General features: G+C 52.6%; 1 protein-coding gene across 1 annotated transcript; it reads right to left on the bottom strand.

Moving 5' to 3' along the window:
• Positions 1–1,466: 1,466 nt before the first annotated feature.
• DRC5 (dynein regulatory complex subunit 5) lies at positions 1,467–17,342 on the bottom strand. The gene is made up of 9 exons (XM_074579327.1): positions 17,264–17,342; positions 16,537–16,664; positions 16,032–16,172; positions 15,888–15,945; positions 15,384–15,437; positions 9,721–9,969; positions 7,226–7,794; positions 5,813–6,262; positions 1,467–3,885 (listed from the first exon to the last, which is right to left on the bottom strand). Exons 1-9 carry the CDS (start codon positions 17,340–17,342, stop codon positions 3,709–3,711), a joined length of 1,905 nt encoding a protein of 634 aa, XP_074435428.1. The 3' UTR covers positions 1,467–3,708.
• Positions 17,343–17,724: the final 382 nt, after the last annotated feature.

Here is a 17,724-nt window from a genome sequence, read left to right as displayed (position 1 = left end):
ATCCATCACGGCCGGGGACGGGGATCTGACAGGCTCGGCTATTTCAGGCACAGCCTGTAGGGAGGAGGAACTGCTTCATTTCTGAGCCGTCCCCTCCGCCTAGAGAAACCGATGGAAGGCTTGGCTCTGCGCTGCTCCTCAGCTTCCCAGCTGCATCAGTTCAGGCTTCATCCCTCTTCACTGCAACCGAAGGAAGGAGCAGGAGAGAGTCTAGGTTGGCCAAAAGTGCCCTGTCAGCAGGGCGGTGTATGGGCTTTGGCCGGGGCTGGCTGGCGAGGGGGTTTGGAGGGAGGCTGCTGCACAGAGGGCATGGGTGGTATAGGTGGGGCAACGCAGCGGGTCCCCAGCGATCAGGAGAGCTTGTATCAGTTGTCTGGGGTGCAGGGCCGCGGCCGGCACCAGGCATGTTTCAGGCCAGGAGAGCTTGGCACCATGTTTTACAAACTTGCCCTTTCCTCCCCAATTCAATTGCATAGTTTGCCCCTATAAGAGGCGACCTGGAAAGGCTCTGAGGCTACCCCAGCCCAAGCCCTCATCCTCTCCGGAGACACGGCTCTACTCGGCTGTGCCGGGGGCAGCGCACAAGCCCCCCCACATTCCCCCCCTGCTGTTGAACCCCAGCTACCAGCACCTCGTCTGGCTCTGCAGAGGGCCAGCAGGTACCCGGCAGGCAGGGACAGGAGCTCAGTGTGGACAAATACAGCCCCGTCGGCGTAAAGGGGGGCTGAACTCAGCAACCATTTCCATGCACAGCCTCTGCCCATCCCCGCGGCAGCCTGCTCCTCCACCCCCAGTCGGTGCTCGAAATCAACCTGTCGTCCTGTTTGCAACATATGCCAGCGTGACACCTTGCAAATCGATGCCTGTGTCGCTGTGAGCACAAGTGGCCAGGCTCGGGAAGTCGGCCACCAGCTCCCACCGCCGCTCAGAGCCGCAGAAGCAGGGCTTGCCATCTGCTGTGGGGGGGAGCCAGCCAGGTGCCCCGGCTCCGGCCCGATGGTGTAGTCGAAGTGAAAGCCCTTGTGTCATTCCCCCTCCTTTACTACCCGGCCAGCCCCTGTTTTCCTCCCCTACCGTCACGCTGGCACAGACCCATGGGTGGGGGGATGCTCCCAGCTTGGCTGGAGTCCCTCTGCTGCTGAGTGCCACTGAGTGCTGCTTGCGCTGCATCAGCAGATGGCGACGGGAGGGGACACCAGCTCCCAAGCAAGGCGCCGGAGGTTGTTCCCTCCTTCAGATGGAGGCCCACAGCTGATCCCCCCACTCCTCAAAGCCCCACAGTACTCCTTGGGTATGGATCTCACAGGAGAGCTAAGGGGTCTGTACTGACCCTGTGCTGGCACGTGCCCTTCCCAGCACAGAGTGACCTGCTAGTGACTGCTCTGCAAGTCAGTCCCACACCTCCGTAACAAGAACTGAAGGTGACATTAATGACGGGAGCGTTCACACTCAGACAATCTGCTGTTGCTGTCAGTGCTTTCATTTTTACCAACTTGTGCGGCGAATGGTTCGAACTCTTGTGAACTGGCAGATAGTTGGTCTTGGATGTGAGTGAGGGGCGCGGGCTGCTGGGTTTGGGCTTTGCTCTTTGGCCACGCGAGTGATGGGAGGGAAGGCAAAAGGTTCTTCAGGCACCAGCTGCCGGCCCAGGCGTTCCTGCGTGTGGCAGCAGCCCACGAGCGTGTTTGGAGGGCGCTCGGGAGATGTTAACAGTCTTGGCCATTTGCAGGAAGAGGAGCCGTGAGTAAGCCGGCAAGCAAGTCAGCAGTTGTTTTGGGGATGATGCGTTTTCCCCGGCCCTTTTCTTTCCACCCCTGTTCCTTGCTGGCTCTGGCGGCCAGTTCCTCCTCGTGTGTCCACTAGCACGTCTGAGGGATCTCGTCGCTGCCCTCCCAGCACGAGCTTTCATTGCACAACTGGCTGACCAGACCCAGCCCTGTACTTGGAGCTACAGGCAGGCTTGCCCAGGACCAGGCCACCCCCCATTAAGCCCCCACCCCACCCTCGCTGCTGGAGCTGCTCCTTCATCAGCCTGATGCTGATCTGGGTCTTTTCTGCTGTTTCTGAACACGAGTTCTCATCTCATTCAGGTGTGTCATTCAGTGGAAATATTTTGTAAACGCAAATAAGAAAGAAATAAATCTATTCAATACCTCGGTCTCGAGGATGGGAAACAAGTCATGGGAGGCGCCTGGGGGGGGAGGTTTCACAGCTGCTGCCACCGGTTGGGTTTTCTGGTGGATGTAGCCCCTGGAGCATCCATGAATAGTTGGGAAGGGAGCTGCGCAGACCTGCGAGGGCTTGGGGCTGAGCCCTGTCGGCACCCCTCGTGCGGCCACCGCTGCTGGGGACAGCCTCGCACTCCGTCCTTTCTGATCTATAAGGGGGTGACACGGCGCAGGTAAAGGTCCTGTGGGCCAGCGGCACCGCAGGCGTCTGTATCCATCAGGCAGAGCAAGGCAGAAGCGGGTACGTGGCAAACAAATTCTTTTGTGAGCACTGGGAAACAAGTTTTTACTCTTCAACTCTGTCAATATGATCTAGCTCTGTCTGTCTCTCTATATGTACAAACAGTATATCACAATGTTGCCTTTTTTGTTGGAAATATCAAAGTACAAAGATTGTAAACCAAATCGGTGTAATAAAAGTTTCAGATGATTCACTGAGGTGGCTGCCAGCAGTGGGTCTGTGAGCGCTGGCGCCGGGCAGGGCTGGGAGACGTGAAGCCCCTGCGATGCTCAGAGGGTGGGAGGGGATGGAGATCAGCCCCACTTGCTTAATTCCCTGCTGATCTGTCCTGAGGAGGGGGGATGTCAAAGGACCAAGGCAAATTGGGTACATGCCCTGTCCTGTCCCCAGGTGGCCACAGCCCATGGGGCAGAAGGAAGCTGCTCCATTTTCTCCAGGCCCAAGGAAGCTGCTCCATTTTCATCCCTGTGGGATGTGTGGGTCAGCAGTCCTGCAGGAACCCCTCTAGATTGAAGTTACGCAAAACACAGAATTTTTTGACTGATTTGCACGGAAGAGCCTTACTGGTGAAGGTGAGCATCCGGTTGTAAAGGATTCGCCTGTTTGCAAACCAGGCTGGAACTGATCAATGGCATTGCAACCTAAAGCAGGAAGCTGGTGGAGAGACCTATCATTTATTGAATTTATTTTTTTTTTACTTTTCACCAGCCATATCTGAGACTCCAGACAGGTTTTGCTATAAAAATGAATAAATCCTTGAGCAGAGCAATAGCCAGAAAAAGCTGCTGAAGAACTAGAAACAACACTCCCTCTATCCTCTATGCATCTCATGTCCTCCTCAGGAAAAAGCCTAAAATAGCTCTTTTCCCTAAAGGTTAGGTCTGTTCTTAGACCATTTAGATGGTGGAGACTTCACCTCAGCTGTTTTACAGGTGGAACAACATCCAGCTGCCCAAACTAAGCTTGCTGCCAGAGCACATAAGATTTAGTCTGAGGTACAGTGAGAGAGAGAGAGAGATCAAGAGGCAAATTGCTTCTGCAACGCGGCTGCAGTCCCATGAGGTCTAATGTCTGTCTCGTGTGAAAGTCACAGGTTGGATGATGGAGATCTGGGAAAGGCTGCTGCTGTGGTGGCCACAAGTTGACCATTTCTCAGGAATACAAATGAAAACAAGCCTCTGAAGTGAAGTATCTCCGACACTGCGCCTACAAAGCTGGTGGCTCTCTGGAGCGTTTTCTTCAGAGGAGCGTGGCAGGGGGTTGCTGCAGAGACCCCAGCCTCACCGCGTCCCGGTTGGCCCACACAATTTGGTGGATGTGGTACTCGGTCTGCTGGCCCACCTCAGCCAGGCGGAGGTCGAACTCAGTCAAAGCCTTGTTATCCGCCAGCCCATCAAGCAGCTGCTTCCCACCATCCTGCAAATGGGTGAGAAGAAGGGGTTAAAGGAGGAGATCCAAAAGTGAAGCGTGTTCCCCCCTTTCCTCCTCCCCAGGGCAACACCTCCTGCACCCCCCTGCTGCCGGTGGTGATGGGCAGCCCATGAGATGGTACCAAAAGTGACAAAGGCCTTCGCACAAGCCCGAAATGTTGCTCACAGAAGTAGAGAGTAGGAGTGTAACCTTATGCAGCACTCAGTGATATGACACATGCTAATGACTCCCTCTGGGTACCGTGTCAGGAGTCCTCAAGCTCAGGCTGGTTAATAGCACGGCTGGCGATGATAACCTGAGAGGAGTCTCTGCTCTCCCCTGTCCCCCGGTCCCCAGCTCGCTGCTGGCTGGGGACAAAGGGCAGTGTGATGAGGTGTGCCGCTCCTCCTCTCGGCAGTGGCAAGAGCCCCATTCTCCTACCCGGATGCCATTTCCCAGGATGGGTTGGCTTTCCTGAGGGAGAACACCTCACGCTACTAAAGCCCAGCCTGCATAGGACAGAAAATGCGATGTAGATAGCTTTAGCAACTCAATTTGGAGCATTTCCCTCTCTTACCCGAAGCGCTGCCTTTAGGGATGTGCTGATTTTACTTCCCCCCCTCCTCTACAGCTATTCTCTTTCAGGTAAATACACCTCCTGCCCCCATCTCCTCCATCCGGGCGGTCCCCTCATCCCAGCACCCTGCCTCTTAGACCTTTTGCCAAAAAGGACAGAGCAAAAAGGACCGGGAAGGAGTCTCATTTTAATGGGGTACAGAGGTCAGAATTTGATGCCTCTCTAGCAAAGACACCCATTTCCCCAAAGATAATACCACCAGCCCACTTTTTGGGGCTGCTGTGGAGCTTTACACATGGGTACCAGGAGAGGTCATCAGAAGGAAGATGCTAAGCACAGAGATTTTTATTTACTAAGCAAAAATCCTTCTCTCCTTTCTAACCCTTTGCCCCCTTGAATCATTAAACTCAAATGGTTTTCCACGTCCAGGATCATAAAACTCAGAACTCACAAAAGGTTTTCAGCCATCAAATCCTTTTAAAACCGTTGTCAAGCACATTGATGCCAATATTCCTGCCAGCAGGGACAGCTGGTCTTGCTGCCTCTTTATTGTGACAGTGAGAAAAATTGAGGCAGCACAGAAAGTTTAAAAGCCAGCATGATTGCATTTGGCTGTCTAGTTTCAGATTTCTAAAGCTCTTTTTTAATCAGCAGAAGAGAAGCAGTCTGCTTTGTGGGCACGTTGCATACTGCAGCTCTTAGGGATGTAGTAAGAGCTGTGGATGCTCCTCTGTCTAGAAAATGCAAGCCTGTGGTTTAGGAGCCACTTAGAAGCACCCAGACGTGACACTTTCGACCTACCGCACCGCTCCGGAGCTGCAGCAACCGAGACAATTCTCTAACAGTCTCCTCTGAGCGTGTGACGGACAGGAGAGATTCTGGGAAGGGTGACACTATCACTGTCTGTGTTCTGCTGAATGACAGATGGCACAGCAGATCCAAAGCAGCGAGGATATGCATAAGGCCCTCGTCTCAGGCCGCCTATCATTATTATCCACTCCCACGTGTGAGAAGCGACTGTGATTTTTCCAGACATACTCCCTGCTTTTCAGTTTCATGGTGGTGGAAATCCCTCTCTGCCCAGAATCCCAAAACCTGGAGGCCAGATTCAGCCCTGTGAATGGAGCTAGATGTAACGAGCGAGACAAATGCGTGTGCGTGCACAGAAGATGTCCCTCTCCTTCCTGCTGTCTGCGAGACTCTCTTCCCTGCTCGCTAACTGATTGTTATCGCAGCAAGACTGGAAAGTGAAGGATGCATTTGCCTCTGTGGCTTCGAGGCAGGGCAGGCTCAGCATCTGCTTTGCAAGGCCACCAGGCAGGCTCACAAACTGCCAGGAGAAGGGGTTTCTCTTACCAGCCCCAGGTGGTTGCACGAGAAGTTGATACTCGTCAGGGTGGCGTTCTGAGCCAGGACCTGGGAGAAAAGCGTGGCGGTTGGCTCTGACAGGTTATTACTTCCCAGATGGATGGACTTCAGGGTGGTGTTGGTCAGCAGGGCACGGCCGATTGCCTCCCCGCCTTTGTCCTCCACGCAGTTGAGGCGCAGATTGAGGGAGGTCAGGGTGGAGTTCTCAGCCAGGGCTTGAGCAAGAGCCTGAGCCCCCAGGTGATGGATCTGGTTGTTACAGAGATTGAGGATTTCTAGTTTGCTGTGGTTGATCAACTTGCCAACAGCTCGTGCCCCCTTGTCCCTGATGAGGTTGTGGGACAAGTTCAGCTCCACCAAGCAGGGGTGATCCAGCAAGTTACGGACCAGCAGCCTGGTCTTCTCATCATCCACTTTGCTGCGTGTCAGCTTGAAAACCTGTGGGGATAGAGGACAGGCACACTAAACCAACCATAATCTCAAAAGAGTTAAGCCCATGGCCCACCAGACAGGATTCATCTCCCTTCACTTCAGACACCTTTAGCCAGTAGGCTCAAGTACTTGCTTTTATGGTGGGCAGATACTTCCAGCAGGCAGGACACGCCACTGATGTCCCGTGCCTATTCTAGGGAGAAATGGTTCATCTCCTGGAAACCCCTGTTCCTCTCCTCTAACACCACAGGATCTCTGACACGGAGGGCTAAATTAAAACGAGATAAAGCTGCCCAAACGTCTGCAGAGGGTAATAGCAGAACTCACCCAGATCACAGTCAAACACTGTGTGGATGAGCATGCACAATGGTGGTAACCACAGTCCTCTCTGTGAAGGGCAATGCCCTGCATGGCCAGGGCACCTCAATAGCCACATAGACCTCAATAGAGCTGACATTTTGGAGGGGGTGAGTATCTGCACTGCAATTCGCACAGAGCTGAAGATTGCGCCCATAAAGCAAAAGCCTCATCACTCTAAGGCAAATGTGAATAATTCCCCATGCTCTTCTTGGAGGTCTCTGCTGCTCTGGGGCATGTTGATATATATTTACTGAGCATAACCACCAAGAACTGTCCTTAAAGAAAAACTCTCTCTAGGCTTCTTCTCTCCCTCCCAGAACTATGTAAGGGGTTAAACCAGAAGTGTTGCTTTCTCTTGGATTACAGAAAAGATGTTTTGTTGGAGCAAGCATTTTTCTCACTGACCCTCCGACAACCTGTTCTAACAAGGACATATGTGGAACAAGATACTTAGCGCTAGGCCAGCAGGTTAACATCCCTGCGCTTGGCCAGACTGCACCTTGCAAAGGGAAGGGTGCTGCCAGCAAGCGAAACTGGTCCCTGGGTTTCTACCCCCGGGCAATTTGAATATCTAACTGAGGAAGAAAGATTCCGTTTGGGACATGTTACCTTCAAGTTGTGGCACTTCTTCAGGGCAACAGCCAGGTTCCAGCAGTCCTGGTAAGTGAAGTTAAAGAGGTTCCACTCAAAGTTCATGCCGCAGTCCTTCACGCCATAAGTGAGATGAAGCTCTTCGAGGTGAGGGAGAGCAGTAATGAGGGCTCCCAGGTCATAGTGATGCACAGAGACCTCACTGAGCTGAAAATCACTCCCTGTATCAGAGAGATCATCTCTCTCCTCCTTTTGATCCACCTTCAGTGGTGGCAGGAACTGATCAACCTCCAGTTTCCGCACGTAGTCTTTGCAGATCGGGATGAGATCTAGGACTTGGTTGGGGTCTGTGGTGTTAGGGATGAAACATTTCAGGATGTTCTCCAGGTGACGTTCGAAGAACATCCGTTTCCAGCTGTCTCCATAGTTGGAGATGTCACAGACTTGCCAGCGCTCAGCGCAGCACCTCTTCCAGTAGTCCTCATCGCTTATTAGGTTGGCAGTCACAGCAAGCGGAAGACCAGTGGAAAGCCTGTCCAGGACCTTCCTTTGGTGCTCAGGCAGAAGACTGTCCAAAATAGGGTTCTCTGGAGGGGACGAAGAGGAGAAGAGGTTGGTCTGGGCTGTAGGAACCATGGCTGGTGCTATGGTTCTGCCCAGGCCCCCAGCTGTGTGCCCATGCCCTCCCCTCTGCCATGCTGACTCTCTTCTCAGTTGCCAGCAGCTGGTGCAGGGAGCTACGCTGGCAGAAAATGTGTAGGATTCATCTCCTACATTTCTGTGTAGGATTTTTAACTTTTACAATAAAACATCAGTGTAATTGGGTTTACTCCCATAATATTGGGGATCTGCATCAGAAATTTAGCTCCCAGTTTAAATCTAGTTTGAATACAGTTTAAATTCAGAGCAGGACTTCTGCTCCCAGGAGAGCTAATTCAGCTTTACAGCGACGGGAGAGCTTGGCTTGTCATTTGCTGAACTTTCTCCCTTTGGTTTCTGAACATATTGAAGGACAATATTTGAGAGCAACTGCCTCTGTGCTCTTCATGCGAGTCCTTGTGCCTTTTTGTCTTAACTCATGTGTCTGTCTCACCTCAAACTGATTCCTGTTCCAGTCACACTAAGACACACTCTTAGCTTTTAGGTCCACCTTGTTTAAATAAAAGTTCTCTTTTCCCACAAGCATTCTCCCTTCAGGATCTTTCCTGATGCTTGCCCTAAGTCTCAGCTGGCTTCTGTTCTGGTGGAAGTTCTTTGCGGTAAGAAATGCCAGAGAAAAGTCGTGTGTACTCACACCACGAATGCTCGGGGACACATACATAGTAGTGTTGAGTAACAGAAATCATCAGTGGAGAGGCCTGTCTGCGCATGGGAAATCAGATTTTGAGATACAAAGTGGGGTTAGCTTTATATTTCCTCTGTCTCTGTGGCATTTCCTTCCTAAGGACACAGAGTTTTACCCCAGCCTCTTCCTGGAGTCTGTTCTCCAATGTCCTACAGCTGGCTCTGCAGTGACCTTCTCTGCAAAGTCCCACGACGCAAGCAGAGGTGGGACATGTATGGGCAGGGATGGGCTAGATTCCCTCCTGCTCTCTCAGGCCACAGCAGTGGGCAAAATGCAGACGCACAGCTCAGGTAATGGCATGAGGGTCCCCAAGACACTGAGCACACTGCTTTTATGTGCACCCAACGTAGGTCCAGTCCATTTGGCTCTGGACTGACTGATCAGGCTGATAGGACTGTGAGGGTCTCCCAGCTCAGACCCACAAGTACCATCAGCTCCTGGCCCAGGGCAGCACTGAGCTCCTCTGCACTGTCTTACCGTCCCAACATGGGCATAGCCTTAGACCTATCTTTGGTCTTTGCTGCTGCTCCACTGAGTCAGACAAAAAGACCCCCCCTCCCAGTCAGTTCCCAGGTGAGACATGCTTTTTTCTGTCTTGCTACTCTTCATCAGTCCACTTGCTTCAAAAGCACATTCTCTGCCTGAGAATATAACTTGTCACATCACCACCACAAGGCGTGGCGAAGGCCTGAGACTGTGAGTACAATACTTATTCCGAGATGGTAGCTCCTCTAGGGAGGGAGCAATTCTCCATCTCTCTGTACAGCACTCAGCACAACGGGGCTCCATCCTTGAGTGCTATCGTAATGCGTACGTGAATCAAGAGAACGAAATAGCGGCTCCACAGCCTTGGTCACGGTTGAGGTAAGTGAGACCAGCAGAGCATGGAAGGAAGAAGAAACGATAGGACAAGGTTAGGGCAGTGTCACATCCTGGAGAGCAGCCCAGAGGACTACAGCCATCCCTGGAGTGTACAAGTACGTACTTAGCAACTAAACAGTTTGTTTAACTACCTGCCCGAGGGGACATTTCTCCCCATCTGTTCCTTTGGCAGGGCTGGGTACCACGCTCTGCCTCTCAGATGCATCCTCCTGCCTTGTTGACCCTCTGCTCCCTGGGACTGATGCTCTCCCTCCATGTGTCCCAAGGGAAACGCACTCCCACTTACGTTCGAAATTGTGAACAATGTTCTGGAGGCAGAGCTCAGTGAGGTGGGGGACGGTGGCGAGGGACCACTCGGGATCCTCAATGACGCGGTGTGCGCAGTAGGAGCCAGCAGCGAGGCTGGTCTGGGACGGACGCAGCGAGGGAGCAGCCGGCTGCTGCATCCTGCTCGGCACCCGCTTCTCCTTCAGGAGGAGCAAGAGGAAAATCGCTTGAGAGCAGGAGTCACTGCCGCATTTTCCAGCTGGGCCGGCTGCAAAAGAAAAAGGCAACTTTAGAAAGAGGCCAGCGATAAGAATGCTCTGCTCACGCCGCTCTCCTGTAATGCACTTGGCCCCTGCCCTTTGCTGCTTCCTCTGCTTGGACTGGAAGCACTGCAGCAAAACAACTATTATTCAGCCTTATCTTTATACACTGCCCTGTACACAGAGGTCTCTAGGCACCACGTGTAATAAGCAGACAATAAAGCGGTGTTAATTCAGAGTGCTGTTGAAGAGGATGGACAGGAATTGATTGTTTACTGTCTTTTCCAATAAAAGAAATAGGTGAAGCTGGCAGCAGCTGGGTTTAAAGCAAAGGAAAACGATGGTTCTTCACACCGTCTGCAGTTGAACTGGGGAATTCCCTGCCACGTGGTGTTGTGGATGCTGAGACTCTGCGCAGGTTCCAGGACAAATCCTTGGAAGAGAAATCCCTTGAGAATGATTCAGTGCACAGAAACCACATCTGGCTCAGTGCGAGTTGAACACAGCTGGAGGCGGGGAGAGTGCTGGAGCAAAGAAACACAAATACTTGCATTGTTTTTCTACTCCAGGCATCTGCTTCTAGCCACTGTCAGAGATGGGATACTGGGCCAGACCATCTCCTAGTTCAATGCCTGTTCTTATGACTCTTTAAAGACAAGTGCTTTACAGATGAATACACTCTAAGTGCATTCGGGTTTTTTTTCTGCTTTTCCCAATTACTCTCCAGCTGAACTCCTTCCAAACATCCATTAACTGCTGAGATGGGTCAGACCTGTTCAGACCACACTGAGCCTAAGCAGATACCAACTAAAAGAACCAGCCCGGAGCAGACGGCAGGATGCCCAGTCCTATTAGCTCTGCAGAGCTTTCCCAGACCAGTTTCCCATTTGCCGTTTCCTATCCCAACTTCAGGACCAGCGCTCTCAGCCGTCAGGATCCCACGTGTATGGTTATTGCCTGGAAGTCCTAATGGTTCCCTTACCAGCCCCACCAGGCTGAAAGAGGCAGAGAAGACACTAGGAAGGAGTCTGCCTCTTGAATTCTGGGTTCAACAGGAGTGCCCAGGCTTGGGGAGCATCTCCCAGGGCACACAGACCCATGCTGATCCTTACTGGGGCTAACTGGACATAACAGGGCTGCAGTGCACAGCTGGGCAGCTAGAGTCTGCAGGACACCTACAAGAAGCACAAGGCAGATGGATGGATGGCAGTGTCAGAGGTGACGACAGCTTCCTGCAAGACCAAGAGGATGTCCCAGGGCAAAGGTGGACTTTCTCCACAGCAGAGCCAAAAGGATTCTGAGATAACATCCTGCACAGAAGCCAACTGCTGTGCAGTACCTTCCTTGTGCCACAACAGCCCTCAGCCGAACAGCGCTTTGATCCCAAACAGCTCCCCTTTTGTGAAGGGTGTGAGCCAGATCGTGCTTCACAGATAAAACAAATGTCTAATGTCCTCCCCCTGCATCAGGCTGCTTCCCTTCTCCTCTGCCCCTCCCACCCCCAACCACTTCCCAGTTTGTGCTGTCTTGGTCAGCATAAGCCCCTCTCCTCCTGAAAGCTTTGTATCTGGCTTTGCTAGCGTTCCTCCCTCTGGTCCTTCCCCCTCCAGAAGACATCTGAGGAAGGGCCTGCAAAGGAACCTGCAAAAGGAGGAGGAGAGGAGATCTGTGAAATGCCAAGATCAAGAGGAACAAAATGATTCACGCTGCACTGCAGCAAATGTGTCAGCAAAGGCTTCTTCTAATGCACTTGAAGCAGGTCCGAGAAAGGAGTAGCTGTTTCAGAATGAGAGTCAGGAAAGGGTGGAGATGGCAGTGGCAGCATCCTCCAGCACAAAGCAGGAGGACGAAGGGCACCAAGGGCAGGGAAGCTGTGATTCCTGGGAGGCACTGGTGTACGGATAACAAAGGCAAAGTCTGTAGGAAAAACAGAGGGCCTGGTCTGAAGAAGGGTGGGTGTGGAAGGAGGAGGAATGGGTGATAGGCAGATATGAGGACTGGGAGTCCTTTCTCTGCGAAGCTCCCTGCCCTCAAAGGAAGGTGCTGCGATGGTGGGCTATCATTGGGAGGGAAAAGAAGAGGCCTGATTCTCCACAGCATGCTGACCCAGCTGAAACCCAGCTCTTGGTGCCCGATGGGCTTCAGCAGAAGGGCAAAGCACGGCTGGATGGCAGTGAGGTGGCATTAACAGCGGAGAAGTGACTGGGAAAAATGTTTTCTCCTTGCTTAGTCCTTCGTCCTATTCAAAAAGCATCTGTATCACTCCATCCCCCAGGCCAGTCACAGCTAATTAGAGCTTCTGATGGCTTTCCTGACCTTTTGGAAGCGGTCATTAAAGGCCAGCTGATGGGGGAAGCCAGTGCAGCATTGGTGGCCTAGGATTATTCAAAGCTGCATTCTAGCAGACAATCTGATTGCCAGTTTATGTATGGCAGATTGATTTTTAGAGGGTACGTAACCCATGGCGCACATAAGACTGACAAAGGGGCTCCCGGACACCAAGTGGGAGACAGCTGCCCTCAGGCAGAGCCAAAACCCAGCTCTAGCAGCAGTGCAGCCCCTCCATACAGTGGATGAAGCTGGCTGAGCGAAGCTCACCTGCAGCAGGAGGTCAGCCGGTGTGTGCTGGGTGGACGAGGCCCAATGTAGGACAGCCCCAAAGCAGAGGGAGACACCTTGGTGTGCCTGTGTCCCGTCGGCTGCCGAGGAACTCTCCCCCGACCTGAGCTCTGCCCCCAGTCAGCTCTGCCGACTCCACCGTCCCCACACAGCATTCGGCATGAATCCAGCAAGAGCAAAGCTGCCGGCGTGCGACAGCCAGCCCACAGGGTGCCTGAATCAACCCCACGGCTGCGGTGCCGGTGCAGGGGGGAGGTGAGTCTGCCGCTTAGTCACCGCTCCCACTGCATCCATTCCCACCACCCCAGCAGGGTAAGCACATCCCACCGGGATGCAGCCCGTCAGGAGAAGAGCCTGTTTCCCGGCAGCATCCCCTATGCCTTGGCTGCAGGGGTCTCACCCAGCCAGAGCTAACACCCCAAGCCAGTTCCCATAGTTGGGCTTGCTGAGCATCTATTTAAACACCGGAGAAGCGTTGTAATTCACTGTCAACAAGCCAAGTTAACAGCGTTAATGCATGCTCCTTCCCACCCACTCTACACACGCATCAGTCACCTGCACTAAAAAGGCTTTATTAAATGATATGCAATGAATGGGGTCACGTAGTAAATTCCCAGTTTAGGTCATTTAACACCCAGATTAGGCCAAAAGGTAAACGATACTAAAACTTCTAATAAAATAAGAAATCACACTTCCCTTCCTAGGAAGAAGCCAACAGAAATCCACTCACACAGCCAACTTATGCTGCTACCTAGCACGCCTAACAAACCTTCTTCAGTTGAACCTGTTTTGATCTGGAAATACAAGATTTCTGCTCTTTCAATTCACACCAAAGCCCAGAGAGACCGAAAAAGAATAGCTGCATGGAAACCGGTGACCTTTGGCTGATGTCTCCTACCAGCAGTACCGTGACCCAAGAAACGGAGCAAGTGTAAACACTGAAGAGTCTGTAAGTGCAGGAGAAATTCTTTCTGACGATGGCTATGCCCCAGCTGAGATCGCATTCGCACTGAAGCTCAGCCTACCCAGAAATCAAGGAAGTTCTTGCGTCCCTGCAGCAGCGCCCTGAAAAAGCCAGCTGTTCTGCAGGTGTCCTGGCCTTTCTGCTATTACATCTACTGCAGGTGGGCTAGTGGGGACGTAGGCAAGTGATCCCAAGTGCTGCCTAACACCACTGAGCCCCCGTCACCTGCACAGACTTGCAACACTGCCTCGCACTTGCACTTCAAAAAGCTGATGCTAAGTGTGCATTAGCATGGCATATTGCAGGCTTATCAAGGGGCTGAGTCTCTGCAATGGGCTTTAAGTAAGGGAAGGGGAAAAAAAAAAAAAAAGCATGCCAAATGAGGAATCTATTTAGCTTCAGATATAATGGAATTTGTCTGTAACGGGAGATTGGGCAAAATGAGGCCAGCCGGCCGTTTGGGAATATGGTTAATGTCATCATTGTAACCCAGGCGGTGCCAAGGGCCGATGCTGTGGTCCTGGATAACCCAACACACCGGACCCCTGCCCAGCTGAAAGCCCAGCGGGGGCTGCAGAAACGCGACAGCACTTGGGGACCCCAGCACTGCCCACTGGCCACTCCGCACAGCTGGCTCTGCCCTGCCAGCCCCCGGGGAGGCCAGCCAAACATCTGGCCGCCGCTGGATGCCCCAGCTCCCCCCGCCCCGTCCCACCTCCCTGCCACGCCGGCGGCGCGACCTTACGCTCCCTCCTCCCTGCGAAGCTCCCCTCGGAGCCCCGGGGAGGGAAGGAAACTCATTAGCCCGGCCGCTTGATGAAGAATCATTAGCCCGGCCGGCCCTCACCCGTCGCCGCCGGTCGCCGGGGACGCGGCCGTTGCCGGGGCGGGGACGGTGGGCGGTGCGGGGGGAAGAGGGGGGGCGGAGAAACGGGGTTTGGGGAGCCCCTCCCGGGCCGGGCACGCCCCATAGGGGGGTGCGTGGGAGCTCGTAGGGGAGCTGGCCCCACATGGCGGGGGGGGGCAGTGTCGCGGGTGGGTCCCGAGCGGAGCCGGCGCAGGGGACAGTGCTTCGCACCGGAGGGGACACGCTCTGCCGGCGGCCGGGGCTGCGTGGGGCGGCGAGAAGCAGCGGGAAGGCAGAGGGATGGGGTTTGGGATGGTGGTCCCGCCTCACGGGGCCCCACCGGAGCCGCTGGAACCCGCTGGTGGTGTTGGGAAAATACTGGAAGCGCAGGGTAAGAAAGTGCAGGGTAAGAAAATAGTGGAAGCGCAGAGAAAGAACAGGAGGATGCCATAAATTAGCCAAAATAAGGGAATACCGAGGAAAGCACAAAGGGAACAGAACTGCTACAAGGCCAAAGAAGAAATCACAGAAGCACAGAATGGTTCAGGTTGGAAGGGACCTTAAAGATCATCTCGTTCCAACCCCCCTGCCATGGGCAGGGACACCTCCCACTAGACCAGGCTGCTCGAAGCCCCATCCAGCCTGGCCTTGAACACCTCCAGGGATGGGGCATCCACAACTTCTGCGGGCAACCTGTTCCAGTGTCTCACCACCCTCACAGTAAAGAACTTCTTCCTGATATCCAATCTAAACCTACCCTCTTTCACTTGAACTATCCTAATTCACATAGTAAAAAAACCACCCTCGGGTAAGGAAAGCCCCCTACTAACAAAAGCCCCCTCCACAGGGAGCATTAAAAAGCGAGGATGCTGCGACACTAAGTAGAGACGAGGCACGGCAAGAACGCATGAGGATGAGGATGACTAAGCCTAGCTGTAGAAAGAGCTGATAACTATGGATTAACTGTTGCTCAAAAGGCATAAATGCTTTACCGTGTGCTAACTGAGGCGTGCCAGCTTTGTGGATGAACCACCTAGCACCCATCTCTGCACAGAAACGAAATAAACATCTCACTTCTGCGTGTATATCGGCTTCTTGCACAGCGGGTTAAAAGAGCACAGATTTGGGACAACAGTGGAAACCCCCTTTTCCAGCACAGAAGAAGCATGTGAGTGAACCACAGCATCCCTCGCGCCCTTGTGCTGGCCCGTGTTGCTTCTCCAGGGGTGCTGGTGGGGACATTTGCCGAGGCCCCGTCTGGTCCTGTGGTGGCAGCTGCATCTTGGCAGCAGGGAAAGAATGGGGCAAGCACTGCTCTGTGAATGGCTACCAGTATTCAAATGGTGACATTTTGGGGCCGTTGCAGGCAGGTCCGAGGGGGAGGAGAGTGAACCTGACAACTCCACTGAGAGCGAGAAGATCATGGTCCATCTGCTGTGTGCCCATCTTTCTCCTCCTCATTCTGCTTTTTTTTCATTCTGTGGGTGAGCACCTGCCTGTAGAGCAGGGGAAAAAAACTGAATCCTCAGCATAGCAGCCACTGCACACGTAATGCTGTGGAATACGGAGAGGAAACAAAGGGATGAAAATGTGCATCTCCTCTTTCCCATTTCTCAGCTCTAAGCATTTTTGGTATTCACCAGTAGATTTTCAGACTGAAAAGTGGCTTTCTTTCGCCCCTTCAAAATGCTGATGCGCGCAGTAGCGGGCACATGTTGAGCGTAGCCGGGCTGTGCCCTGTGGGAACATACATTATACTGGTGCCAGCTCTCATGATAGTCCTGCAAATCCCATGATAGCTGGCATTTTTGGGAAGCTGCACTGGCTTTCATATAAAATACATCTCCTGGTTGTGAAGAAGACGTTACAAAACGTTTGGATTACCCAAAAGGCTTAGCAACAACGCAATAAATGCAAAGCCGCATGGATTAAAAAAAAAAGGAACAGGATTTTGGTGCCTCCTTTGTGAATTTCAAAGATGGTGAGTTAGAGTTTGGCAGCAATGCATTTCTTTTCTAGGTGTGGCCTGATTCTGTCACTCAACTCCCCAGAAGACAGTGATACCGCCTGTGAGTCCGGCTGGTGTTGAACACTGTGGGGGTGTCAGAAGCCTTAACCCTCCGCAAACACTGGCCCCGCACTGACCACGTCATTCCTGGGAACACACATCATCTTCAGGGCTTTCACGATCTTGAAAAGCAGAAGTGAGAGCAACACAAAACTAGAAATATTTTCTCTTGCACTGATTTCTATGCACGTCTTCAGTTTGACTCCTGAATAGCAAAGGAGATAGATAAACCAGATCCACAAAAATAGCCCCCCTGAGTTACCTCCACAATTGTGCTCAATTTCTCGGCTGAGCTTTCAATAAGCCAGCAATGGGAAGTCTTTATCCCAGCTCACGGCTAATATAATGCAAATATCATGCTTTGAAGACTTCACGGTCCAATGGAGTCCAGCTGTGTCTGCCCGGAGTCATTGATTCCCAGAGACAATATTGCCCAAGCATTGCAGTCAATTGTTGAACTGCATACAATTAGGTGTTGAATCATATGCTGAAAACAAGTAGTGGCACCCCCAAAATGGCTTTGTTAACTCTTTATCTACCTTAGCATTTATTTCCATGTGTTTCCAGTGGGGGGTGCAGTGGCACACCTCCTCAAATGCTATGGAGTAGCTGACGATGTGGAGGGTAAAATGTCCATATTCATTCCCTTTCCCATTCCCATGTCTATTCCCCCTGTCCACACCTGAGGGAAGGGATGGAGGAAGGCACTGCTTCCTGGCCTTAGTGACTGAGCATCATCCTACCAGCAAACTCCAGCTGCCCTCTGTATCCCTTCAGGGGTCTCAGATTTCCCCCAGACAGCACCTATGGTGCTGTTGTGCATTATCAGCTCCGCCGCCGTTGCCTGGAGTTTGAGGACAGTGTAACAGTAGTCGAACTTCATATCACAACAAATAAATAGGAAAGGAGACAGGTCTTGCGGTGCCTTGTGTGGGGAATATACCCCGCAGGGCACCCTCTGCTGCTGACACGAAGATTTGGGTGCTGTTCTGGAGACAGGGCTATGGCTGTAGGGTGACAACCTTTTTTAGTGTCCCAGGCATGGTGGACTCGAAGCACGTTATCGTGCCTGGCTTCTCCCACTCTGATTGCTTTGTCTCTTTGAGGGCATTTGTAAGGACTCGCTGGGAGATGAGCCGTGTGGGGATGAAGGCAGCACCATGTCATCCTGGGAAGGGGAGAGAAAGGAAAATCCTTGCTTTACCTGCCCATGACTTAAGCTCACAACTGGGTGTGATTACTAGAGCTGTGTCCTGGTTTGAGGT

This window comes from Larus michahellis, chromosome 3 (assembly GCF_964199755.1).
Source record: "Larus michahellis chromosome 3, bLarMic1.1, whole genome shotgun sequence".
NCBI lineage: Eukaryota > Metazoa > Chordata > Aves > Charadriiformes > Laridae > Larus > Larus michahellis.
This window is presented reverse-complemented; position numbering and strand designations above follow the sequence as displayed.

Bases quoted from the DNA above. Each gene is read 5' to 3' on its own strand.
- DRC5 (XM_074579327.1), bottom strand. From the start codon at position 17,342: ATGAAGTTCGACTACTGTTACACTGTCCTCAAACTCCAGGCAACGGCG. The intron at 9,970-15,383 runs GTAAAGCATTTA...TTTCTTTTGCAG, and splicing joins CACGCCTCAGTTAGCACACG to CCGGCCCAGCTGGAAAATGC. The intron at 3,886-5,812 runs GTAAGAGAAACC...ACCCATTTGCAG, and splicing joins CGTGCAACCACCTGGGGCTG to GATGGTGGGAAGCAGCTGCT.